Source organism: Callorhinchus milii, unplaced genomic scaffold, assembly GCF_018977255.1.
Source record: "Callorhinchus milii isolate IMCB2004 unplaced genomic scaffold, IMCB_Cmil_1.0 Scaffold136, whole genome shotgun sequence".
NCBI classification, from domain to species: Eukaryota; Metazoa; Chordata; class Chondrichthyes; order Chimaeriformes; family Callorhinchidae; genus Callorhinchus; species Callorhinchus milii.
In genome coordinates this window covers 73764-101126 of record NW_024704877.1, presented here as the reverse complement: position 1 = coordinate 101126, position 27363 = coordinate 73764, and the positions used below count along the sequence as shown (strand labels likewise).

General features: G+C 41.5%; 1 protein-coding gene across 1 annotated transcript; it reads right to left on the bottom strand.

Annotated features, from left to right (window-relative positions):
* Positions 1-16513: 16513 nt before the first annotated feature.
* On the bottom strand, positions 16514-26552 carry LOC121851792 (antigen WC1.1-like). The gene is made up of 11 exons (XM_042345876.1): positions 26532-26552; positions 25643-25714; positions 23001-23370; positions 21602-21916; positions 21434-21508; positions 20622-20932; positions 19973-20075; positions 19253-19348; positions 18462-18566; positions 17643-17789; positions 16514-16671 (listed from the first exon to the last, which is right to left on the bottom strand). Exons 1-11 carry the CDS (start codon positions 26550-26552, stop codon positions 16514-16516), a joined length of 1773 nt encoding a protein of 590 aa, XP_042201810.1.
* Between the last annotated feature and the right edge of the window lie 811 nt (positions 26553-27363).

Here is a 27363-nt window from a genome sequence, read left to right as displayed (position 1 = left end):
GCACGATGAATTCCATTTATAATATTTTCTGTGAAGCTCTTTAAGTCATCTCTGACACGTGCTTTATCAAATGAAAGGACTGTTATTGTTATTCGACTGAGGTACTGACTTGTCTGTGCACGTGGAAGTTAATGATTGCATGGGAATTTCCGTAAAATGATTGCAAATTACTCTTTTATTTTCCGTTAAGAAACGGGAGCAACGGCTGGCAGGAATGACAGTTTGTGAAGAATTATTGGTTCACCGTCATATGACGTTGCGAAGGTTGCATTAAAATTATAAGCGAAGAGTGAGACGATAACGTCCTATGTAAAATAATTTGATTATTATTATTTCATTATTAGCAAATTACACGTGTATAGCACCTTTCTCATCAGGATAACAGCTGAGAAAAATAATTCAAGCAAACAGTGAAGAATAATATATTCCATGTTCATTACAGAACTCTGTGATGGTGATTCTGTCAGTCAGAAAGCTGCCACGATGGTTAAGAGCAAAGGAGAAACTGCGAGTTTTGAATGTACTTATTCCACTACAGTAAGCCGTTACTATCTCTCCTGGTACCGACATTACCCAGACAAGCAGCCAGAGTATATACTTCGGAGATATTCTGGGAATGAAAATCAGTACAGAGGAACAGGATTTGGAAATCGTTTCTCTGCTCAGCTGCACAAATCCATTTCATCCACCAGTTTATCCATCTCTTTGCTGGTGGTGTCTGACAGCGCTGTGTATTACTGTGCCTTTAACCCCACCACAGTGTTAGACTGCACTGCAAGTCTCGTACAAAAACTGCCTTCGCTTTGCACATAGGAATGATCTCTCTGTTGAAGTGTGGGCAGAACCTTGGTCAGGCCTTTAGGTACTGCGGGGAGCAGATTTGTCTGTATCCAGACTCAGGAAACCACAACCACCTCACATCAACTTGTCAGCTCAACGGTCACATCATTATCTGGCACAATAAAGGCAGACAACGATCAATGCGTAGTTACAGTTCCAGCTGTTATTGATGTAGTTCGATTTACAAAATAAATGAAAATAAATCATGTCTGTTGTTGCATTAAATTTCACGGAGTGCTTCAGCGGAGAAGGAGAAACACTCGCCTTACCAACTCTAAGGTGTAAGCCCTCTCCCATATGCAGCCGTAGCTTACACCTAGTTGAGTTTACATCAAGTCATTTAAAGTATATTTTACTTATACTGAACGCTAGAAACTCTGGAACACCCTCCATCAAACTTTCCACAATGCATTTCCCACAATCCCACCCCCAGCTCCTAAACTCTTTTTCAAATCCAGCCTCAAAAAGCTGCTGTGATGTTCACCCCTTGATTTGGGAATGGCTTTCGACAAAATTCAGCAGGTTTTGATAACTGTTTAATCGACATTTTACGGTTTGTGATTGCACTAAAAGCTCACCTATAGAAACGATGTTCACTAAACAATTCCTTTGTTCTTTCTATCATTAAGCAATTCGCTTTGTTATAACGTGCTTCACAGCAGGAAACATCCCAAAGCTCTACACATGAAACAGTTTAAAGTAAGTTAACTTTGTGATGAGATGGAAAAAGACAATTTGGACAGACTAAGTTCCTACAAACATGAATGAAGTGAATGACCAATCTATAAAAAAAATACAATGGAGTGTGAATGGAGCAAGGATTCTTCCCCAGCATTTCGCCATGCCAGGAATGGAACCCATGTCTCCCGCTTGCAAGTGATTTTCGAGCAATAAAGCACCAGGAATCCACATTTCGATAAGCTACCAGCATTGCATAAGAGCTTCACCTTTCAGATACAAGGCCCTGTTCCGTAAATGCGTCCTCTGTACACGATCTTCTGACGCAGAGGAGTACCCATCACTGCTGTTTTGACTGTTGCTTCCACATCTGCTTTCATGCCCAATTCAAGACACAAACTTTTATCTCCCAAGCTCCGTTCAAACCGTTTAGATGCCCACTTGGATAGATGGAGCTGAAGCTGTTGAATTCATTATTGTTGGTCCTGATGTGTAAGTCATTCTCCCTCACCATTACAACAGTATGGGAATGTACACCGGCCTTTGTGTCTCATGATTAACGTGTTCTCTCTGGCTGTAGGAGCAGCGATCAGAGTCAGCGTTAAACCATCACATGTAGAAGTATCTGTTACTGAAGGCCAGACTATCACCCTGAGCAGCAGTTTGTCTGCTGATTTCACCAATGTTTTGATATTCTGGTCCCATCAGTATCCAGGGAAGTCTCATCTGAGGGAATCTCACACAGTGGCATGATTTTAACGGGGAAACTTTCGGTGCTGAATTTGCAACACAATGTTTCACCACTAATCTGGATACGAGGAGGGAGAGATCCACTGGAAATGTGCTCCCGGTGTCTCTACCTGACACGGCCACACATTGTGCCATCACACACTGTCAGACGACACCACTGTACATAAACCTCCTTATGGGAGCGAAAGGGATCAATCTCAGCACCGATGTTAGTCCTGACAGTTGACCTATTTCACAGATTATGGCTTTGCTGCTGTATCTCTCGGAGGAAACATGTGACGTATCCCCACCACAAGGAAACAGTCAAAGAATGGTTCATGTACTGAAAGAGTGCAAGAAATATTATTAATACTTGCATTTAATACAACTCCTTATCATGTATTCGAGACGCCCCAAAGCGATTCACAGAATCTGCTGTAAAGTGAACTGACTGGCAGTTGACTGATTGTAACTGTCACTACACATCACGTTATATCACGCATCATGATTTGAGGTGTTACAATTTCATGGTATGCTTGATGTATTGTCCACAGATTCAGGGCCATTTTTTTCAGTTTATGTTATCTGTGCACATTTGTGTGATATATTGTGTGGTCATTGATGTTTGGGTGTGAAAGATAATTTAATCGTGCAATGAATTTCATTGCTAACAATTAACAATTATCATACGTCCCACTACGTTTCCATATTAATCTGCTACAACTTCTGAATTAGTTACTTATTTCGCAGATTGAAGATAATTGGCAAAAGAACCAGAGGGGAGAAGAACAGACTTTTTAAAATAAATCTGCTTGTTCAGGTTTAGAAGGCGCATTGTGAAAATGTGGTGTCAACAGATTCGACAGTAGCTTTCAAAAGTGGATTGGACTGCAAGTTAATGGGCTGGACTGAACTGGGAAAGAAACATTGCATGGCGGGCGGGCAAAGCTTGTAGAGTGGGACTGAATATTTAGCTCTTTCATAGAGTCAAAACAGTCACAATGGAGCGAATAGCCTCCTTCTGTTCTGCTATAATCCACGATCCTATAGTTCTATGGTTTGAGTCACAAAAGTATAATTGATTGCAAAGTGTTTCTGATCACGAGGACCTTCTCCACTTTACCAATTGGGCGACAGCACACGTAGTGACTGCTGGGGCTGGAGCCAATCGTCTCAAATATCCTACAAGTAATCAATGGGCATCTGCAGATAGAGCTCAGACGATGGGGGGAATTGTGATCTGGGTGATTCTGGCTGTTTTTCTACCAGGTGATCAATTAAGGCAAATAGCTAAACTTTCAGCCAATGTTCAAAATTGATTGCATGGCTTTTATTGGTGGAATCTTGTGGATCAGCATATAGTGCGCTCACCTCGCAAGCGAGAGATCAGAGTTCGATTCCCCTCAGGGCGAAACCTTGGGCTTCTTGAATTACTCCACTCGGAAATTATACGAACCGTTTGTCAGCCAATTGGTGGATCGTTTAATCAGGTGGAATAATTCTTCCAAGAAAAAAATAATAAATTAGTATTTTAACCTGTGCTGTTTGTGGAACACTACTTTGCTGTCAGGCTTTTTTCACAAAATATACATTCAATTCAATTCACAGTATATTCTGTGAAGTGTTGTGAAACGTCTAGAAGACATAAGAATATCAAATGCAAGATGTTTTGTAAATTCTGTTCATTTTTATTTTTCGCTTGAGTTTCAGGTCTGACCCGCGGAGATTCTGTTGCTCAGTCGGAAACTTCAGTGACTGTGACAGAAGGAGGATAAGTGATTTTGGACAGCATTTATCATACATCACTGAGCGTCTATTGCTTATACTGGTACCGACATCTCTCAGTGGCACAACCCGAGTATATCCTACAGAGGTGTACAAATACTTATGAACATAAAGAAAATTTTGCTAAATCTCGTTTCTCGGATGAGCTGCAGACCTCGAGAAAATCCAGCAGATTAACCATCTCCCAGTTACAGCTGTCTGACTCCGCTGTGTATTACTGTGTGTTCAGCCCCACAGTGATGGGAACAGGTCACAGCCTCGTACAAAAACTATCCTGGATTGGTGAGGTGGCGCTGAGGCGAGCAGTCTGTTTCCAGGAAGTCTGTCTCACAGGAACCACGTTCACAACAAGTCAATCTGTCTGCTGAAGTTTCACATAATTGTCTGTCGCGACATGTACAGCACTTGCTCTGCAGATTGAAGATAGTTGGCCACAGGACCAGATGGTACATAAGGAGACCATCTTTAAACCAGAGATATTTGACGATTTTGAATTCTCTCTCTGAAAATTTGGTGGAACCAGATTCCATAACAGCTTTCCAAAGGGAAATGGACGGGTACTCACTCAGGAAAAAAAACTAAATGCAGGGCTATTGGGAAAGAGTGGAGCAGTGGGAATGATTGCTTAGCTCTTTCACATTATCTTCACGGGTCAGATCTTAACGACAAGTCTAAAATAGTAACAGAACTCAATATATTTAATAATTACGTAATTCTTGCATTTCATATAGCACCTGATCACGACTTCGAGGTGTCTCAAAGTGCTTCACAGAATACACAGTCAAGCGAATCGACTGTATATTTTCCGGGCGAATTTCGACAGCCAATTAGGCTCAGCATTGTACCACAAAAAAGCACAGTGACCAATTATTATTTTTATTTTTATTTGAAGGAACTATTACGCAACAAAATCTTTGATGGCATAGATCAGAAACGATGGGCCGAATGGCCTCCTTCTCTTCTGTTATAATCCACGATCCTGTGGTTCTCTTTTTCCAGTCAAATACAAATAATTCATTGGAAATTGGAATGTGTTTCTCAACACATGCACGTTTCGCACTTTACCTTTTGAACGACATAAATGAAAGCACACGTTATCACTGCCTGGGCTGGAGCTAATCACCTCAAATACCTCACAGGTAATCAATGGGCATCTGCAGTTAGAACTGAGACGATGGGAGGAATTATGATCCTGTTGGCCCTCGCTGATTTAATGATATTAAATGATATCAAATAAGGCCAATCGCCAAAGTTTCGGGCAATGTTCAACATTGAGTGCACAGCTTTCATCAGTGGAGTCATGTAGCTCAGTGTTCAGAGCGCACACCCCGCAAGCGAGAGACCCAACTTGATTCCCTGTAGGGCAAAATATTGGGCAAGTTTCCTCACTCCACCCACAGCATAATGAACCTGATTGTTATTCTATCGACTAAAAAGGCGGTTCGCATTTCAGGTTCAATAATGCCTTCAAAAACAATTCATGATAAATTGATCACTTAATCCATGACTTGTTTGTGAGACACTGGTTTGCGCAATTGGCTGCAGCGTTTCGAATGCAAAATGTATTCAACTCACTTTACAGTGTATTTTGTGAAGCTCTATGGGATGTCTGGAAGACTTCGTAAGGCGCTGTATAAAATGTCAGTATTAATTATTGATTAAATCTGTTTTTTATTTTAAACTTTTTTTCCGGTCTGACCAGTGGAGATTGCATTACCCATACGGTGCCTTCAGTGACCAAGACAGAAGGGGGACAAGTGGCTTTGGACAGTAACTAATTTACATCGCTGAGTGGCTATTGATTCTTCTGGTACCGACTGAGCAAAGCTGCAAAGGTTACTCCAACCCTGAAGCCGATTTCGGTCAATCTCGTTTGATTCGCATGAACGAATTGAAAATTTCCGATTTCACATCAATTAAATTCATTTGCACAAACAGCATCTGACAATTTCCTCTCTTGCAGTTCAACAGCTGATCTTTCACTTTCAAAGACAAAAAGATCTGCTCCACCTGTGGACAACAGAAATATTGCAGACTGGAGAATGGCTTCCTTATCTGATCGTAATGTTCTCAAAACCCGACATGATAGCAGGGCTGGGAAACTCAAAATTTAACTTTTTATTACTCAAAGCAACACAAAGTTCTGGACAGATAAGGCACAAGAGTGGAACATGTTGCTTTATTTACCACAATTTTGCAAAGATGTATTTCATTCAAGATTGATTTCCGGATTCATAATTAATCAGAATATACTCCAAATATTTCTATTGTATACACATCTATGGATAAACAATGGAATTTCTATTATCAGCTTTGAAAAAGATTGCTTACTGATTGACGCAAGAGTAGTACTGAAAGGGAATAAAGTGAATCTGTGTCAGTCTGTCTCAGGAGCTCAGTAGCACTCTCGTTTTTTATTCAGAAATTTCTGGGATGTTGCTTCACATTGGGAATAGTTAAGTGCCATGGGACATTTAACTTCCATCTGAACAGTCAGCCAGATCTGTGTTGAACGTTTCATGCAAAGGTCCGCACCTCCAACGATGTAACACAGCCCCATCACTGCATTAGAAATCTAGTTAAGGCAATGTGATTCCATGTCCCAATATGGGCTTGAACCAACAAACTGCTGACCCAGAGGTGAGATTGATTCCACTGAGTAAGGCTGGGACATGTCCTTTGGAAATTTCTGTTATCCATCACGTCCAGGATTTTTCTTGGATTCATGATTTCCTTTTAACACATCCCATCAGTTAATAATACACAAAGCCTGAACCTATTTACGTGTGACTGACATACAGGATTTATTTATCCAGTTTTCTCAAACAAAACTTTTGAATGAGGTATCGTTGAAATAACGTCAATCTGCATAATAAGTTGTACAGATCCTTTCAACAATGTATTCAGATATGTAATGTATTGTGCTACAATGGTGAGGAATGGTACTATATACTTCAGTTGGATTTGCGAATGACTGTGTCAGTGCATCTACTGGAAGCATGAAACTATTGAATGTTTTGGTTGTTGGTAATTTGTAAGACTATTGATCTGCATTAATTTCAGTGAGTCTATGAATCTGCATACAAACAGGAACCCGATAATCCATTTTCATGACTGATTAACTGTACACGAGTATCAAATTTATACATGTATAAGTGATTCTGTTGTGTGTGTGAAAACGTTTCTGAGTTTTTCTCATGTTTGGGGCTATTTATACCTTCAAGAAATGTTCTTGTAAAAAATAATAATGTGGTCACTCAATCAAGAAATGTTTGTGGGATGCTGCTCTACGAAATTTGGTGCCGCATATTCCCCACAATAATATGCAATCAATTCATTTTAAAGTTTATTCTGTGAAGCAACTTGAGATGTCCCAAAGAAGTGATAATGCACTGAATCAAACCCAACGATTATTAGTAGAATAGCTAGAACAGGTCTACTATACAGAGACCAAGCTTGTTGTATGTAGATCAGGCCTGTTATACAGAGACAAGGCCTGTAATACAGACACAAGGCCTACTATACAGAACCAGGTGTGTTCTACGGAACTAGGCCCTGTAATACGGAGATAAGACCTGTTATAAGAGACACGGCCTGCTATACACAAACAGGCCTGATAAACAGAAACCAAGCTTGATAAAAAGATAACGGATCGGCTTTAGAGAGAACAGATCTGTTAGACAGAGACGAGGCCTGTTATACAGACACTAGACCTGCTGTAAAGAGACCAGGCCTGTTATATATAGACCAGGCCTTTGAAGCAGAAACTAGGCATGTTATATAGAGACCAGGCCTGTTACACTGTGACCATGTCTGTTATACAAAGAACAGGTCTGTTACATATTAACCCAACCTGTGATTCAGAGAAAATGTGTGCTATATAGGGACGAGTCTGGTTTTACAGGGACGAAACAATTTATACAGAGGCCAGGGTTGTTTTGCAGAGATCAGGCCTGTTGTGTAGATAATCAGCCAGTTATAGAGTAATCAGGCCTATCATGCAGAGAAAAATTCAGTTATAATAATAATAATAATAATAATAATAATCCTTGCATTTGATATAGCGCTTCACGAAACACACTGTAAAGTGAATTGACTGTATATTTGTGGGCAAACGCGGCAGCCAATTGCGCACAGCAATGTCCCACAAACAGTCGTAGATTGAAAATGACTAGTTTTATTATTGTTTATGGCTTTTGGAGGGATTATTATTAGGCTGTGTATGGAGTAAGGAAACTTGCCCAAGGTTTCGGCCTGTCTGGAATTGAACTCGGGTCTCTCGCTTGCAAAGCGAGTGCTCTAACCACTGAGCAACAGGACTCCACTATGCAGAGAACAGACCTTTTTTTACAGCAACCAGGCTTGTTATACAAAGACCAGGCCTACTATCAGAGAACAGGCCTGTTATCCATGGACGAGGCAAGTTATACAGAGACCAGAACCAAACACAATACCTGCAGATGCTGGAACCTGAAACATAATAGAAATAGCGATAGAGCTGCTATAAGAGGTCAGTCCTTTTATACAGATACCAGACCTGTTGCAAAGAGACCAGTCCTGATAATCAGAGAGCTCGCTCTGTTTTTGTACACGAAGACCCGACCCTTTTCAGACAGAAGCAAAACCAATTGTACAATAGCAATCTTTTTGTGGTAAATATACATTAAATAAACTGCCAGAAGTTGCAGTACTTAATGGCTGATAATCATTCGGTCAAAACAGCAGTTGTAGTTCAATGGTGGAGCTGACAAAGGCAGTTGTGTGTCGTTAGTATTGTGGAGGTAAACCTCATGTCCGTGAATTATATTCCTCAGTGGGAATTTTTAGATAGTGAAGAGGAAAGGCCCCAGGATGAATTTCTGAAGAGCACCGCTCGTGTATGTTTGGAAACAGCAGAAGGAGCCATTTAAATGCCTAAAAAGTAATGCTAGAATAGGTAAGAGTGAAACTAGGAAAGGACAGAACCTAGAAGGCGGAGCAGAGAGCTTTTCTTTCTGTGGCCAACCAAGGTATTGCAGGCTGGAGAATGGCTTTCTTGTCTGACTGTTGTGTTCTCAAAAGCCGGCAAGGCAGCAGTGCAGGGTATTGTATTTGTTTCTGCATTCAATAGCCATTTATCATCGATTAAGATGGTCACAACATCAGCACAGAGTGTCTCAGAATGCTGGACGGGATATAATGTAAAGTGTTCTTTTTCTAACAATGTTTTGTGCAGCAATGTACCACACACAGCAGTAGAGGGAGTGACAAATATGGTGGGGCATTGGAAAAAGGAAGGTTAAACTCACTTAACGTTGGAACCGTACCTTAGAATAATGATACACGTTTCATCCAGAAATATTCAGTGAATTCACTTTGCAGTGTATTCCGTGAAGCGCTTTCAGACGTCTAGAAGACGTGAAAAGCGCTATATCAAATGCCAGGATTACTATTATTATTAAATCGCCCAATATATGCTGAGAGGGCATCTCAGATAAGCATATGTTCGGAACTCAGAAATTCTGACAAAGAAGCTCTTCCCCATCTCTGCAGCTGGGTGACCCTCGAGGGAATAACAGTTTCCAGTCCTACATATAAACCATTGTAAGCCATTCGGACAATATGGCATTTGACCATTTCCAACATTGTGTTTGCACTTCAACCCAAAATATTCTAAACTAGAGGCGTAAAAGAGCGTCACTTACAGAGCCAGGATGAAAGTGTCAATTAATAATGATATTCGCTTGAAATTTGAAAGGAACTTATTGCTGATATGGACAAATGAAGGCAAACTATATTTGTCGATTAGTGTAAATTATTTTACAAATGTCACTTGCAGAGTGGGAGGCAAATGGTTTCTGGCATGTGATACCAGAGAGTGAGGGCAGATAGCCTGAAGGCCCAATGGCGTGATGTGCAGTGCAGGGCAGGGGACATTGAAAAGGCGAAGGGAAGAATCGGATCAGTTCATAGGGTGTAAGGAGTTTGGGCAGGTCGGTCTGGGCTAAAACCGCAGAGGCATTTCAATGCATGGAGGGGGCTATGATCATCCACTAAATGGTGGCAATGATCGCCTGGTGTATGATGGAGGCTTTGATCACCCGATGGCTATACAGAGATATCAACCCATTTGAGTTATTGACAACCGTGCTTGTATGAAAGACTTTCTTCAATTATGGTTGCAATCGGTTTCATCCCATTCTCCAACTATTTCCGCCACAGTCTTTTTATGTTCCTGTTCCAGATATTTACGGATTGCTCTCGGATCAGGAAGAGGAATTTGTCTCAGCCATGGTTTCATTTTGGGCAAGTAACGTCATAACTCATATCTCTGTATAATGTTATATGATTTTGTTTTGGATTTTAGTGTTTTGACTTGAATTGTTTTACGATAGTGGATTGGTTCCGTCAAAGTTTGTATACCTTTCTGACAAAAGTAAATATATCTTATTTTGTTAATGCTGTTATATGAACAACCAAAGCGGTGTTCCTCAAAATTTCGAATTTAATAATCTGCATTAATTCACCTAGACGAAGCGACAATTATTTTAGATTTCACTTCAGTTCAATTGCTTTGCACGTAAATTATCTGCCAGTTTTCTGCCTTGCAGTTTACCATCTGATCTTCCACAATGAAGTCCGGAAATATCTGCTCCCCTGTGGCCACCCGAGGTACTGCAGAGTGGAGAATGGCTTTCTTATCTCATTGTAATATTGTCAAAATCCGACAAGAAATCAGGGCTGGGGATCTCTTAAGTTAACGCTTTATTACTCGAACCAACACAACGTTCTGGAGAGGTAAAGCACAATAATAGAAACATGTTGCTTTATTTACCAAAATTTTCTAAATATTTACAATATATTCTGTGAAGCACATTGAAGTCCCTAGGATTTGATAATGGACTGTATCAAATCCAAGGAATATTAAGATAATACTGGACAAAGCCTGTTTTACAGAGATGTTGATTGCTATTCAGAGACCATTGACCTTCACTTGGAGTACGAATTCAAGTTATTGTCTGTACGGACAAATGAAGGCAAGACATATTTTGGCGAATAGTGTAAATCCATTGACAACGATCAGGGTAATGAGTACAATGATATGGAGGTGAGCATCACTGCTTAATATATGTTTTTCGTGCAGTTCCTGTTAAATATTAATGCATCCCAGAATAAGGAGTGAAAATTACAAATAAAAAAGTCAATTTAATTGTAACAAGTATCGTGGGCCATGTGAGAACAATGTTAAACCAAATTAAGTAAATATTATAACCATTTGAATTCGTGTTAATTCGCCACTGACCGGTAGAATAGGCCTAATATGTGTGATCAAATATTTGCTCCGATGAGTTAGCTCTGGTGGGTAGATATGTGGGGTGTAAACCCGACACACATGTGAGCACCTTATCGCCTGAGTCTTAAATCTACAAAGCTTTGATCTACAGTGTTTCAGATGCTTGTAATTATAGCACAGCAACTCTCGTAAATGTTCTATTTGCGCTACATATTTTATTCTTTGCTGCTACATTATTTGCGCTATTTGACATATTTCAAGTTGCAATAATAGTGGATTTAGATAACTCGTTCTAATGTGTTAATTTGAATCTGTTTACTTCAACCACAAACCCAGGTCCAGCTGCAAAGCACCAGAAATGTTGTGGTGTAGACCGTGTCCACAAAATTAATTTCTATCTCTTTGTATGAGCTGCCTCTGCAGCTTCCGCTCCAGTAGTCCTCGTCACGCAAACTCCTACCCCTTCACCCCCATCTACCAAGATGACATCCCTCCAACCCGCCATCCCCGGTCTCTTTCTTTCTCACACACACAAGCATTATTATTATTATTATTATTATTATTATCATTATTAAGGACGGAATTTATTTCAAGCTCCACATCCAGAACCTTCAGCAAAGCACCAGAAACTGCAGGGCGCAGCCTGTGCCAGAAAACATAAATTTATGTTAACTCTCTTGATAGTCGCTTTAGCTTTCGCAGTCAGTCCAACTCTTTTTTTCTCTGTATGTCTCTCTCGCACACACACACACACACACACACACATACACACACAAACTTGTCTCAAGCAGAAAACAAGCAGCAGCTCAGATGTAATCTGACAGCAGTTGCAATGGTAACTCTTTCAAACACAAAAAGTCAGCACAGAACTTTAGTAATTTATAGCTCAGAATAAAGTCATTTGGAATATGTGTGATCAAATGATGGTCACAATTAATTACATGAGGGGGTTCTGGCTGGTAGACGTATCGACTGTGAGCACAACTCAGATGTTAGGGAAATTGGGCCTCTGAGGTTCAAATTTCACAGTGATTTGTTCTCCAGTGTATGCGATGCCTGCAGTTATAGCACAGAAACGCTCGGGAAATTTATTTTCTGCTCCTAACGTTAGTATTATTAACAGTGGATATGGATAAATACCCCCCACCCCGGTCTCTTTCTCACGCACACTCACATGCAAACACAGTTGATTTCAAGCAGGAAACACTCAGCCGGATGAGATGTTATCGGATATCAGTTGCCATAGTCACTCTTTACATCTCAGTGAGGGATCACTGTGTGTTGAGCGTTTGCAAAACAGAAGAGAGACATTTGTTGGAGAGGTCTTTGAATGTAAGACGTGTTTTGTCCATCTCACTTGCCTTTCCCTGTACCACTGGATGTTAGTTCTGATTCACAAAGGAGAGACAACATTAAAGTGAATTTATTTCAGAGAGTCTGAAATGAACTATATAAAATATTAAACTTCATTCCCCCTGAAACAGACAACCAAACGCAGCACTGACATTGAAGCTCAGAGCCTCAGGAGGCCACGGGTAGAGAGGGCAGAGCACAGACATTGGAGTTCAGAACCTCAGGAGGCCACGACTACCCAGGGCAGAGCAGAGACATTAGTGCTCAGAGCCTCAGGAGGCCATGGGTATGCAGGGAAGGGCAGAGACATTGGAGCTCAGAACCTCAGGAGGCCACGGATACCCAGGGCAGGACACAGGTCTTGGAGCTCAGAGCCTCAAGAGGCCACGAGTACCAAGGGCAGAGCACAGACATTGGAGCTCAGAGCCTCAGGCGGCCACGAGTACCAAGGGCAGGGCACAGAGATTGGAGCTCAGAGCCTCAAGGGGCCACGGGTAACCAGGGCAGCGCACAGACATTGGAGCTCAGGGCCTCAAGTTCCGACGGGTAACCTGAACAAAGCACAAACATTGCAGCTCAGAGCCTCAGGAGGCCAAGGTACGCTGGCACAGCACAGACATTGGAGCCCAGAGCCTCAGGAGGGCACGGGTACCCAGGGCACAGCACAGACATTGGATCTCAGAGCCTCAGGTGGCCGCGGGTACCCAAGGCACAGCACAGACATTGGAGCTCAGAGTCTCAGGAGGCCACGGTACACTGGCACAGCACAGACATTGGAGCTCAGAACCTCAGGAGGCCACGTGTACCCAGGTCACAGCACATACATTGGAGTTCAGAGCCTCAGGAGGCCACGGGTACACAGGGCACAGCACAGACATTGGAGCCCAGAGCCTCAGGAGGGCACGGGTACCCAGGGCACAGGACAGACATTAGAGGTCAGAGCCTCAGGAGGTCACGTACCCAGGGCACAGCACAGATATTGGAGATCAGAGCCTCAGGAGGCCACGGATGCACAGGGCAGGGCACAGACATAGGAGCTCAGAGCCTCAGGAGGCCACAGGTACAGAGGGCAGAGCACAGACATTGGAGCTCAGAGACTGTGGAGTTGATGGAAAATCAATAACAAAAACTTAGATATGTGTAGCGCCGTCCAAGCCGGACGGCGTCTCAGAGCGCTTCACAATAAATATTACCGAGGCTGAGCGAGAGGGAGGGGGAAGGAGGTGAAGAAAGGCGCTGCCCTGAATGTAGGAAGAGAGGGGGGAGGCTGAGGGGCACGGAAAGGCTGTGTTAGTGGGTGACAAGAGGCAGGAGGATGAGGATGTCAGGCGGACATGATTTATTACAGTTGAAAATTAGTCCATGACCTCCTCGCACTTCACATTTGATTTGAAGATTTTTTGCCAACTGCGCTCGAGCAGCCGGGTTTGGTCAGCCCCACATCACTGCCCTCTACCCCAATTACTGCCCTCTGCCCCACATCACTGCCCTCTACCCCACATCACTGCCCTCTACCCCACATCACTGCCCTCTATCCCACATCACTGCCCTCTACCCTACATCACTGCCCTCTACCCCACATCACTGCCCTCTAACTCACATCACTGCCCTGTACCCTACATCACTGCCCACTACCCCACATCGCTGCCCTTTACCCTATATTGCTGCCCTCTACCCCACATCATTGCCCTCTAACCCACGTCACTGCCCTCAAATCCACATCACTGACCTCTACCCCACATCACTGCCCTCTACCCCAGATCACTGCTCTCTACACCACACCACTGCCCTCTACCCCACACTACTGCCCTGTACCCCACAAAACTACCCTCTACCCACATCAGTATCGTCTACCCAACACGTCTTCCTGCTTTCTACCCCACATCTATACACTCTAAACGTGTCAATCCCTTTCAGTCCTCCACTCTCTTCTTCCTCCTCATCTCTTATCATTACTGGTTGATTCCACGGCCTCCCTCTGCCCCAGCAGCAGCCACACTGATTGCCCCATTCCCCACTATCACCCCAAGCCCAACGACCACAGACCCCGGGGGCAAATCTCTCTTCCCTGATCCACATTCCCACACTCCCTGCCAATCTTCCCACTCCACTCAGTATCTCACACATTACTCTGCCAACTGTCCCTCGCAAACTGTTTTTCTTTACATAATTGTCTATTTATCTATGCATCTATGTTTCCATGTATTTCCTTGTTTGTTTGTTTGTTTGTTTGTGTGACAGATTCAATGATCCAGACTGAATTTCTTGAGAATGACACCGAATTTCAGATCACGAACCTGCTGTTTTGTTGCAATCTAGTGTATTCAGGGACAGACCGATGTCAGTGGTTAGTGTGTTGTGCATTTGAAAACAATGACAAACAACTGGGCGGTTTCATGTTCATTTGATATTTATTGAAGTCTATTTGATTTTCACTCAACATTTACAATCTTTTTGTTAAATAGGTGAACAGTTAACAGCAGAAATCTCTCTCGTCAGATACGATGGGTGCTGTCAAAACATCAATTCTCTTTTGTTTGCTCTTCTTGAACTTTTAGTATTAATCCCAAAACTAACATTCGCTGCAGTTTACAGAATAATCACAGAACTTTCTGGTTCGGATACACACTTCATCTGAAACTGGATCCGTTTTTATCCAATTGACCAATTTCTCTTTCGTCGATACAATAACTTGATTGATAAAATTCAGCAAATAATCTCAAGAAATATGCGCAGGAATCTAATATTTTTTTCACAATAAATCTTTTAAAATGACGGGAAATAAAAAAAACTTAAGCTCTATTGCAGTCTAGAATCGTAAGCATCAAAGCAAATTCAAAACAAAATAGTAAAGGATAAAAATGCAACAATTTTCTGTGTAATATGATAGCACTAATACAGGCATCAGATTACTTCAATGTATAAAACACACGTTATTTTCAACCTGAAATGCAAACAAATCCTTCTGAAAATCACAGAGGAATGTTTTACACAGAGCACACATGGAAATTGCTATCACAGAAATATGTGACACGGGTTCATATTAATTGCGTTGGTATGCTGGTGGAACGTGTATATTCATCTTATTCACTGGTTTCTATCTAAAGATAATCAATAATTATTGGTGATGAAATTTCGGTTGGCTCTGTAAAATAGACAATAAAAGATATTATTTTAAGGAAATAAGTTTATTCTCATCAATAACATAATACTGATCCATTTATAACACCCTAAAGTACAGCACATTGGCTTTGACAATCTCTTGGGCGGTTACTTGGGTTTCGTTCAGCGGCTGCTGTTTGAGAGACTGTTTCCAACTATTTTAGTTAATCTTTCTGCCATTTGATACCACATTTACAAAGGAAGAAGGACTTTTTACGCTCAAATAGCAGAATGTGTAATTAAATTTTGATTCAGAAAATAACATAAAAGTTCGGCGAGTAAAGTATAGGAAAAATAATCTCTGAGTCAAATAAAGAAAATAGTTTCAACAGTTTAGAATGGTAAATACAAATTATCGTTTCAGTCGCAACCAACCATGGATCACATCACTGTGAAATTGCTGACAAGAAGCTTTTAATTTTAGTTCATCATCATTGGCGTGAAGACATGTGGGACAAATGCACATGACCACTGCCATTCTGTCTAATATTAGCCTCCAGTCAGGATTGTGAATGATTAAAATCACTGACCGTTGCTGGTCAAGTTGTATAACCATTACAATCACCTGTAACTGTGACTACGAGTACACATGTCAACAGGACGATAATATCAATCATTGGCGGCTTTCTGTGATGTGAGTAATGCTGTAAATCATGAAGACCTAAACTCACCTGTTTGATGTGGATGTTGCGATTAGACGGTGCAAAGCTCGGGAGATGCCCTTTGATTCCCAATGGGAAGCGGCCTGTGCTTCTCGGTGTCATTCTCACAGTCAATATCATCATAATCATAATCACACTGACTGGAGTCAACAGGAATCAGCGGGTCACTGTCTGTGTGGTGTCCACCCTCTGTAGAGAGAACCATGATCTAATTATTACATTGAGAAAGGAGACACTGTGTGTCTGCGTGTATGTGAATGTGTGTGTCTGTGTGTCTCTACGTGTTGTTTGAGTGTTTGTCTATGAATGTCTGTCTGTCTGTGAGTGTCTGTGTTGTTTTCCTTGTGTGTGTCAATGTGTGCGTGTGTCCGCCTGTGTCTGTGAGTGTGTATGCTTCGTGGGTGTCTGTGTATGTTTTGTGTGTAACTCTGTGCCCGTGAGAGGGACACACACAGACTGGAGAGATAACCATCGTGTATTTGTGATTGTATGTTTTACATCCATTACTACAATTAGAATATTTAGCATTAGATGGGTTGGGTGATCAAGATGGAATTCCTTTTGACTTGTTAAATTTTAATGGGACAAATAATTTTGAAACAGTTATTTAAATAATTGATTGCAGTGGTGTAAAATGTCATTTCTTCAATGACATCATGATTGTGATTGACAAGACATAGAAACAAGGATATCTGTGTTCATCGGTAAGTCGCAGCAACATTCTTTATGTGCAATTTTTGACATTACACAGCGGAACATTTTGCATGTAAAAACATTGACATTACAAGCAGCTTCGGAGTTGAATTGAGGAACCCGAGAAATATCCGTTTCAGATTTCACATCGACCCATAATTTTTCTACCTTTAGAAACCACAGCAAGGACAAATATCACCAGCTTCGCTATTAGGAAGCCATTGGTGCAAACACATATCAACCGACCATATATGCAGTCACTACACACTAAAGTGTATCCGGGACTTCCAAAGTTCAAAGACGCAGAACAAATGTAATTTTGTTGTTGTTATCCTAATGCCGTGACATTGCTGTATCGATAGTAGGATTGATAAAGATCGTGATTGTGATAATGAGTGTTGCTCCCAGATGGGTTGCTGATTAAATATCTCCCGCAGTAAGTTAAGACATGACAGTTAGGCTGTTACCCTGAGAGAGCGAGGCTTCCTGGACAGTGGGGCTGGTCAGTGAGGGAACATCAGGGTGTGTGTCAGTGACCAGGAGAAGGTCACGTTCCGCCATCTCGAAGGTTCCGCTCTCAGCGACGTCATAATCATAATCTTCCTGAAGATGATCTGATAACAGGGAGTCAGTCTTACGCACTCAAACATTCAGATAGGAAAAGGAGGCAGATATCGTAATATTGTACAGCACAGAAGGAGGCCACTCAGTCCATCTATTGAAAGAGCGACCAAAATTACTCCAACTCTTCCGCGCTCTACCCAGAGCCTGCAAATTTGTTCCCCAAATGTCTATCCATATCCACCCAAATTTGGACACAGTGGTGCTCAATGTATCTTATGCCTGAACTATGAAAAAGTCCTGAATTTCTTTTGGGATACTTTATCTGAAGATTAAAGCTTGTTTTACTGTGAAAACTGGATAAATTGGGAGCTCTTTAGCCTCTGGGTCGGAAGGTTCTGATTGTAATCCACTCGGGGACTAAGATCACACTCTGGATAGCTCTTCAAGGCAGTACTGGGGGAGTGCAGTGCATTGAGCTCCGTTTGCCTGTTTAGCTGGAATTTAAATGTTGCAAATCTCAAAAGGGAAATAGTTCTTATACTGCAGCGTTGCCCCACGTTCCTCCTGATTACTGTGCATATTTTGCGCACAAATTGCCTTTCCAGTTCATCAGGAGATACACAATCACTACAAGTCACACTGAAGAATGTGGAGTGCTTTGAAACGTCTCGTCGAATTAATCAGAGGCTGTATCGCATACAATAATTATTTCACTCACTCACCATTCGGAAGAAACACTTCAGCGTTTCCTTGTTCTGCATCAGATCCGTTCAAACTCTCCCCAGTGTAGTACTCCAGTTTACTGATAGAATCGTTGGATCCTGAAACTGTGCAAATATTGACATTAGTGTCCCATTACAGAGGTTCTTAGAGCCTAATTCAACTCCAATATCAAAATGAAGAAAGGTATCAAAAATGAGAGTTATTTTCCGAAATCGTGGATCACTTTCCATGGATAAAAATATGGTCAACCGCTCAAAAATATGACGTTGATCAAGCGAAAATCTTTAACATACCACGAGCGAGTTGGTTAAATAATATTAATATGATTTTTGAATACTGCCTCTGTTTAGGCTACAAATGATACATTTGACAACATGGTATTATTTTGGATATTCGCTGGACTACAGACACGCTATAACCATCGCTTATATTTGCTTTCTGTAGGTTTCGTTTTAGTGAAGTAATAAAGCCCACTATCTAACAGTTATTTTATTGTATATTAAATTAAATAATGTAACTTAATTTAATTGGTAAGTGCAGAAATCTTTGTTGATAATATTTGAAAATTGAAAGACCGAGCAAATTGAAGTATTGAGTAGGTTTTCTCTCTATTAAATGGGTAAATTGATACAACGCAACAAGATGTGGCTTTTTCAGTTCTCTGAATAAAAGCTTGAAATCCTATCCACAGCGCATTCAATCATTTGCATTTGCCACCAATTGGGATACTAATGTTGATGTTTTTTGTACAATGATGCGGATACAATAAACATGATTGTAAAGTATGTACCAGAGGAGCCAGACTCAAAATTTCTTCTTCTGATTGGTCGTTCCTCAATTTCTTCATAAATTGCTTGATACAAACGAACAGACGGATATTTTTCCTCTGTTGGAAGTTGACATATACAGAAATTAAAATATTAACCTGAAATTGCACAGTGGAGTTTGAAATTGATGTGTAAATATTTGGAACATGTTACGTTAGTATTATTATTTGAAAATATCAATATATCATCGTCACTATTGCCTCAATATTCATCAGTATACTTGTTTTTGTAAGTGTTTGTTTCAATCGATAAATATGACTGTGCATTTGTCTTTAGGTATCTACAAATATCTACTCACTCTGTGTGTTGGTGTCTTAATACAACTGTGTATTTGTGATCCTTTGGGTATCTACGTTTTTGTGTCAGTTTAAATCCTTTTTTTGTATACTTTAATGAAAAATATGTTGGTGTGCTCAGTCTTACGTTGAGGCCTACTTGTGTCTGATGGGTTTACTTTATGCATCTGTGTTTGTATTTGAGCTACGCATTTGAACGTATATGTCTTTAGTTTCAGTTTGTTCAACTTTAGAGATACATGTGAACATAGCAATGAAATCGTGACAGTTAAAACAGACAAGAGTACAAAATTAACAAAAGTGACAAGACATAGAAACGTCAAAAGGATTTTATCTGTATTGATAACGAGCTCCAGGCAGTGCTGTGAGACCAGATTCCAGGCTCACCTGTTACTGAAGAATTGCTGTCCATCTGTACAATCAGTACAAACAGTACCATTGCTAACAGGATTCCAAGCGCGATGCAGACCACAAAAGGGATGTTGATCAGCTGGACTTTGTAAACCAAGGACATAACATTGGTTATTTTAATATGTGGGAGTCACACTTTCGAAATTATAACGACATATCTTCATACTATACTGAAGAATATCTCAGGCCAAATAATGTATGACACGTTGCACAGTGTAGTCAGAAGAATGCCCGAACCATGCGAATAATGGAATATATGAAGATCTTTTCCTGAAGTTAAACAGCCTGTTAATTTCTAAAAAGTTGACTTCTGACAGGTTAGTTTACAAATGTGCTGTTTAAGTATATTTCCTTGTTTACGAATCAAAGACAATACCGAGTGGTAATATCTATGAATGTTAAGCAACACATCATCAAGAAGGCGAGCAATTGTGTTATTTACCAAAGGATGGGGTTTGGATTGGCGGTCTGGGAGGTTTACCTGTAAAACATCACCGACACCATTAATCCATTCACAATTCCATTTCTAGCTTGAAGTGATGTCAATTATTCTGCTTTTGGTGAGAAAAATTAAAAAAAAAAATTTGCATTAAATACACTGAACATTGAGAGATCAGATCCCTACCGGAGCAAACCACACCAGCATCTTCCTTGTGAAGGCAGTCACTTTGACCCGCGGATGAAGAGACACAATCCCACAGAAAGGATTCACTTCCTCTGCAGTGAAGCTCGTCCAGCCATATCTGACCAACGCCTTGTCCGAACCCGCCTGTCCCACAGCCCGCACGGCGGGGCCGCAATCAAGCTGTCTGCACACCACACTGGCCTCTCGGATATCCCAGGAGTCGTCACACACCGTCCCCCACGTGTTATTGCTCAATATTTCAACTCTGCCAGAGCAAATGCTGCTTCCTCCAACCAACCGCAACTCTTGTCCTGATCAGACAGCAACAACAACAACAAGATTACATTCGTATAGCGCATTTCACGTCGGGAGGAAGTATTGATAGACAGTATTCATGTCACATGTTGGTTACTCAAACCAGTAAAATACGCAATCTTCCATATTGTCATCAAACGAATTTATCATGTAAAGTATTATTTACAGGATCTGTTATAAATAAACCTTCAAAAGTAAATATTAGTGATAATAATTTGATCACTAGATCGATAATTGGTTGTGGGACACCGCTTTCCTCAATTGTCTGCCGCGTTTAGCCCACAAATATGCAGTCGCTTCACTTTCCAGTAAATTCCGTGAAGCGGTTTGCAATTCAGGAAAACGTGAAAAGCGCATTATCCAATGGAAGGATTATTATTTTTACAGTCAAAGCTCGTTACAGTAGATAATGTGAAGCGCACTTAGAATTCCATCTGATGCGAATGATTTGATAACAAATACAAATTCTGTTCATTCATTTATTTTTCATTCAGTACCTGATAAACGAATCTGCTGATCCGGTGATCTCCCATCGCATAGTTTTGCCCTCTCCGTTTTTTCCGGAGCTTTCTCTGCATCAAACATACATCAGATAAGCAAACTGGTTCAAACATAAATACAATAAATATTTAATCAGAGATGTGAACTAAGGGACATTTTACTACCTGAACACATCACACCCACATCTTCCGAATGAACACAGTTATGTTCACCCCAAGGTCGTGAGGAGCACTGCCACAAGAAGGATTCGTTTGAATTGCACTCCATGTCATCCAACCAAATAGGTCCAGATCCTTCGTCAAATTTTCCATCATATTCAACTTCGAGAGATTTGCCACAATCTAACTGTTTGCAGATTACCTCAGCTTCGTCGATTCCCATGGAGTCCGAGCAGACTGTGCCCCAGGTCCCATTGTAAAACACTTCCACTCTCCCCTCGCAGGAATGTAGCCCATTCGCCAGCCGCAGCATCTTGTGCTCTGTGAGGCAACATGGTGGTATGATAGAATTGAAATCTCTCAACTGCAACGTAGTCAATCTACCTCCTGTAGCTCAGTGGTTAGAGCACTCGCTTTGCAAGCGAGAGACCTGAGTTCAATTTCAGGCAGAGAGCGAAACCTTGGGCAAGTTTCCTTACTACACGCAGAGCCTAATACTAATCCCTCCAAAAACAATAATAAATTGGTCAGTTTCAATTTACGACTGTTTGTGGGACATTGCTGTGCGCAATTGGCTGTCGCGTTCGCCCACAAATAAACAGACAAATCACTTTACAGTGTATTCTGTGAAGCGCTTTGGGTCGTCCTCCCGACGTAAAAAGCGCTATATCAAATTCAAGGCTTATTATTATTATTTTTACAGCTGTTTCTCACTGTGGTGACGGAACATCTAGACACATAATGCCATACAATATCCCGCATCTAACCACAAATAGAAGATAATGACAATAATAATAATAATCCTTGCATTTGATATAGCGCTTTTCACGTAGGAGTGCGTCCTAAAGCGCTTCACAGAACACACTGTAAAGTGAATTGATTGTATTTTGTGGGCAAACGCGGCAGCCAGTTGCGCACAGCAATGTCCCACAAACAGTCCTGGATTGAAAAATGACCAATTTATTATTGTTTTTGATTTTTGGAGGGATTATTATTAGGCTCTTTGTGGAGCAAGGAAACTTGCCTAAGGTCTCGCCCTACCTGGAATTGAACTCACGTCTCTCACTTGCAAAGCCAGTGATCAAACCACTGAGCTACAGGACTCCACCTGAGCTACAGGACTCCACATGTTTCATCGCCAGTATAGTTGGCCCGGGCACAGTGGGAATCATCCTTGCCTTTTCCAGCATTGCCCGTGGGATAATTTTTTCTCACGTGAACATGTAGTTACACCCTCGGAGGCAAAGATTACTGCACTGAATTGTTAGCTTTTGCCAAAATTATTCCATGAGGCGTTTGAAACCTAATATCATTTACCTGAACGGAGAAAGTGCTAAAATCTGATCCAAGCTCACACCCAATCAGTAGAATTTGCTGATGTAAGGCAAAGTGATTAATCTCTTACCTTCACACACGATGCTCACATCTTCTTTATGATAACAGTCATGTTGCCCCCATGGAGAAGAGGGACATTCCCAGAGAGCTGATTCCTTTCCTGAACATCTCACGTCATCCAGCCAAACTGGAGCTGAGGCTCGTCCACAAGTGGCCGCAGATGTTGTATGAACTGCAGATCCACATCCCAGCTGTTTGCACACAACATTCGACTCAATTGATCCCCAGGAGTCATCACACACCGTCCCCCAGGTTCCGTTGTAGTAAATCTCCACTCTCCCAGCACACGAACTCCCGCCGTCCATCAGTCTGATCTGAACATCTTCTGTTGAAAATGAGGAAACTTTAATTGAAGGTATAACATGCACCAATTTAAAATGCTATTTAAAACCTCCTCGTGAAATAAAGAATATTGGTAAACGTTCACTCACTTGAACTCTGAACTCCAGTACGAAATGTTTTCCAATTTGATTCATTTAATGTTAGCTGTTTGTGTTCTGTTGCAAAGTAAAACAATATGTCAAGCTTCTATTTAGGATATAAACAGAACGTCTGCGGTTTGATATCATTCATCATCCAAAAAATTAATTGATCGTCAATGTACGTGTGTGAACTTTCATTGTGTATTGACGTTCATTCTCTTGTCCCAGCATCAGAGGCGGAAGAATTCAAACTGGCGGGCATTTCTACATCAATTAAGATGAGCAATCACCGAGAGAGAGGCATAATATAAGTTATCTAGCAATGTGTTACCAAAATTAACAAAGATTTATTCCACTTATTCTATTTATCAGTCAACTGCACTCACCCGAACAAAGAACTCCCACATCCCGGCTGCTCCCGGAGGATGAAGCCACTGTGGAATGTGGGCAGCTCCAGATGTGTGTCTCGCTTCCTACGCACTGAACATTATTGATCCACACAGGTCCACTGCCTTCCCCGTACTGGGAAGAGTAGTAGACTGAAATAGCAGAGCCACAGTTTAGCTGTCGGCAGATGACATTGCCATCTGATATATTCCAGGAATCATCCAGTAATCTGCCCCAGGTGCCTTCATGATAAATCTCCACTCGCCCATCACAGCGGCTCCCACCGCTCTCTTACCGTAAATGCCACTGTTCACCTGCAAAGATTTCAAGGCACAATTTCACCATCAAAGCTGTGAGAGCTGAAGATAAGTTTATCATATTCGTAATTAAAAACAGGCCTTTCGAATTTGACAATATACTCGACAAAATTCACAGAAATATACATAATAACGTAGAAATTACACGAAATTTCACAGACGACGATGCTACTGGTGTTCACAGCTACACATAATCAACAGACAATAACACAAAAAATTATAGCAGCCTCCAGCCCATGTGCACAAATCACCACATGTGCTAGAAGGAAAAACAATCGTGAAGAGAAGGAGAATATTGTAAAGCATCATTGCATTTGTAGCAGAAGAGCATTATCGTCACAGTCTAAAACCAGAGATTGTACTTTATCAGGACCAGGCAACTGTATGGGAATTAGGAGTAAACACTTTGTCTCAGGAGTCTATGCTCTCGTATGTAATAATAAAATAAATATAATTTTACGGACTCGGGGCAAATTGGCTAATTTTGAAAATCCAAAGAAGCAACAGTTTTGGTTTGTGCTTATTTTTAGAGATGGAGATTGCTGTCACCTCTGATACCTGAATAATAACTAACCGCAAATCTTACGCACACAATAGATTAGATTTTCTAAGACAGAGAGCGTATCATTTAATCAAAGGTAGATTTTACTTTTAAAGAGTATAACCCATTATTTTTTAAGTTTTTAGCTTTTCCGCCGATAAAATATGAGTCAGATTTCGTTAAGTTATATTATTAGAAGCGCGTTGAGAAGTCTGAATGACTTAATAATAATCATTTAGTAATGAACTGTATCAAATCTAAGAATTATTATTTCACTCACCGGAACATACAACAGTAACATCATGGTCATGTGTACAGCTGAACTTCTCCCAGAATGATACAGGACAGTCCGACACTAAGGATTCATTACCGACACAATTGAAGTTAGTTTTCCAGATAAGACCTGTTTCTTTCCCAAACTGTGTTCCAGAACCAGTTGACAAAGCGAACCCACAATCCAATTGCCTGCAGAGCACATCGGCGTCCTGTAAATCCCAATAATGATCGCAGATGGTTCCTGATTTATAATCGCGCTGCAATTCAACTCTGCCGGAACAGGCATTGCTTCCACCAATTAATTTTGGGGATAATGTTCTGTAGTGGAAGATTTAACGTGATATGAGTTATTATAATACAAAGAACGTACCTAGTGATTGACAGAGAAATTAACTGCAGACAGCAAACAGATCAAAACAGAAACAATCATCAGAAATGTAGAGTGAGAAATCCACATTTAGATATTTGTCAGGTGATCGAGGTAGTCGTTAAGCGCCCTGAGATACTACCTGCGTGGAGTGCGCTGTATCAGTGCACGTATTTATTGTTGTGCTGAGTAGCATGAATTTACCCACAAATATCTTACCCAGCTTCAAAAGGACACAAGATGAGTTCATGCTGTGAACTGCAGGTTAGAATGACGTCCCAAATCATTTAGAAGTAGCTTCTGTGCATTAAGAGTGAAGTGACTGGGGTGGAATGACATTACCTGCAATTCAATGGGGTCTGCAATGGGGTCTGAGAGTGTGAGCAGGAACAGTAACTGCTGTGCAAGAGGAGGCTGAGAGAGTTAGGAGAGACACCACCTGAGAGACAATGGGGTCTGAGAAGGTGGGGAGAGACAATACCTCAGGTGCAATGGGGATTGAGAGTGTGAGCAGAGAAATAGCACTATCTGCTGTGCAATGGAAGTCCGCGAGGGTGAGGAGTTATAGTATATCTGCTGTGCAATGGGAGTCTCCTGGGTGAGGAGAGATAGCACCTCCTGTGCAATGGGGGTGGGAGAGGGTGAGGAAGGGAATGACAATAACTTTGGTGCAAAAGGGGCCTGAGAGGATGAAAAGAGAGATTACCTACTATCTAATGGGAGTCTGAGAGCCTGAGAGCGTAAGGAAGGGACTGAAAGTTCCTGCTGTGCAATGGGGATCTCAGAAGATAATGAGGACAATGAAGAAAGTAAACACTGTCTGTAAGCACGGTCTATATTTCGCAGCAATTTGCCAAATAAACCCAGGAAACCAGAAGTCGGAGAGATTGAGGGACTGTCTTGGATGAAACACCCTAAGGAATCATTTCGGATTTCAACATATATTTGTTCCGGTTTAAAAACAAGTCTGAATCAATGAATGAAGCCTCTCCTGAGCAGACAAAGGGAAAATAAAGAAAATCAACATTGAGCGACGGCGGAGGGCGGTGGTGGTGGTGGGTGGGTGGTTGGGGGGGGTTGGGGCATGGCAGTGCAGGGCAACCCTCCAAATTAGAGATGTAATAATAACCTGACACAATGTGGAATACAATCTCTTTCAGCGTTTCTCAAACTGTGGTTTTACCGAAAATATGAGGATTGAAAAACATGATGGGAGACTGAAAATGCTTACCTGAGCAGATGACGCCGGCATCAGAGGAATGTGAGAACCCGTACACTGAATATGCCAAACCTTTACCCAACTGTCACTCCATACCCTCAATTACAAGAAACAGCGCACCCCATCACCCCACATCTCACTGAAAGTATTTTAATGGTCGCTTTCAAGGTCAGGGATTTCACGCCGCAGTCTTCTCGCCTCCTGCACTGAGCTAACACTGACCTTCCCTGTGTGTCTCTGCCCACCTCCTGCACTGAGCTAACGCTGATCTTATCTATGTTTCTTGCCCACCTCCTGCACTGAGATTACATTTACCTTCCTTGTGTTTCCTGTACTGCAGGTGCAGGCAACCTTTTCGACCTTCATTCACAAGGCACCAGCTTCTGGAATTCCAGCTCGATTACTCCACCGCACTCAATCTCAATTATCGTCATTTTTCACAAACAGAGTAGATCGTGGCCCAGCTGTCTAAGGCGCTGAATCCAGGCTCCATTTTCTAAGCGGGCATGGGCTCGGATCCAACCGCTATCAAATGATCTTTTTCAGCTCGTACATTGTACAGATCAGATGTGATTTCTGACCGGAAAGAGCTGTGTGCAGAAGCTAACAAAATTATTCCTTCTTCCATTGATCCAACGAGAAGCCAACGTTTTTGTTCATGAGCCAATACCCTCAGAGTGCGTTTGTGTCGTTGGCCGTTCGATCACTTTGATTCCAGCGTAGATTAGTTTCACTCTCCAGGCCCAGCAATGCCATTCCTCGACACGATTAAATATCTTCCGGCAAGTAATTTCTCTTTAAATTCCGAATGCTTCCGGAACATAGGAGGAAGGAAGTCGTTGAA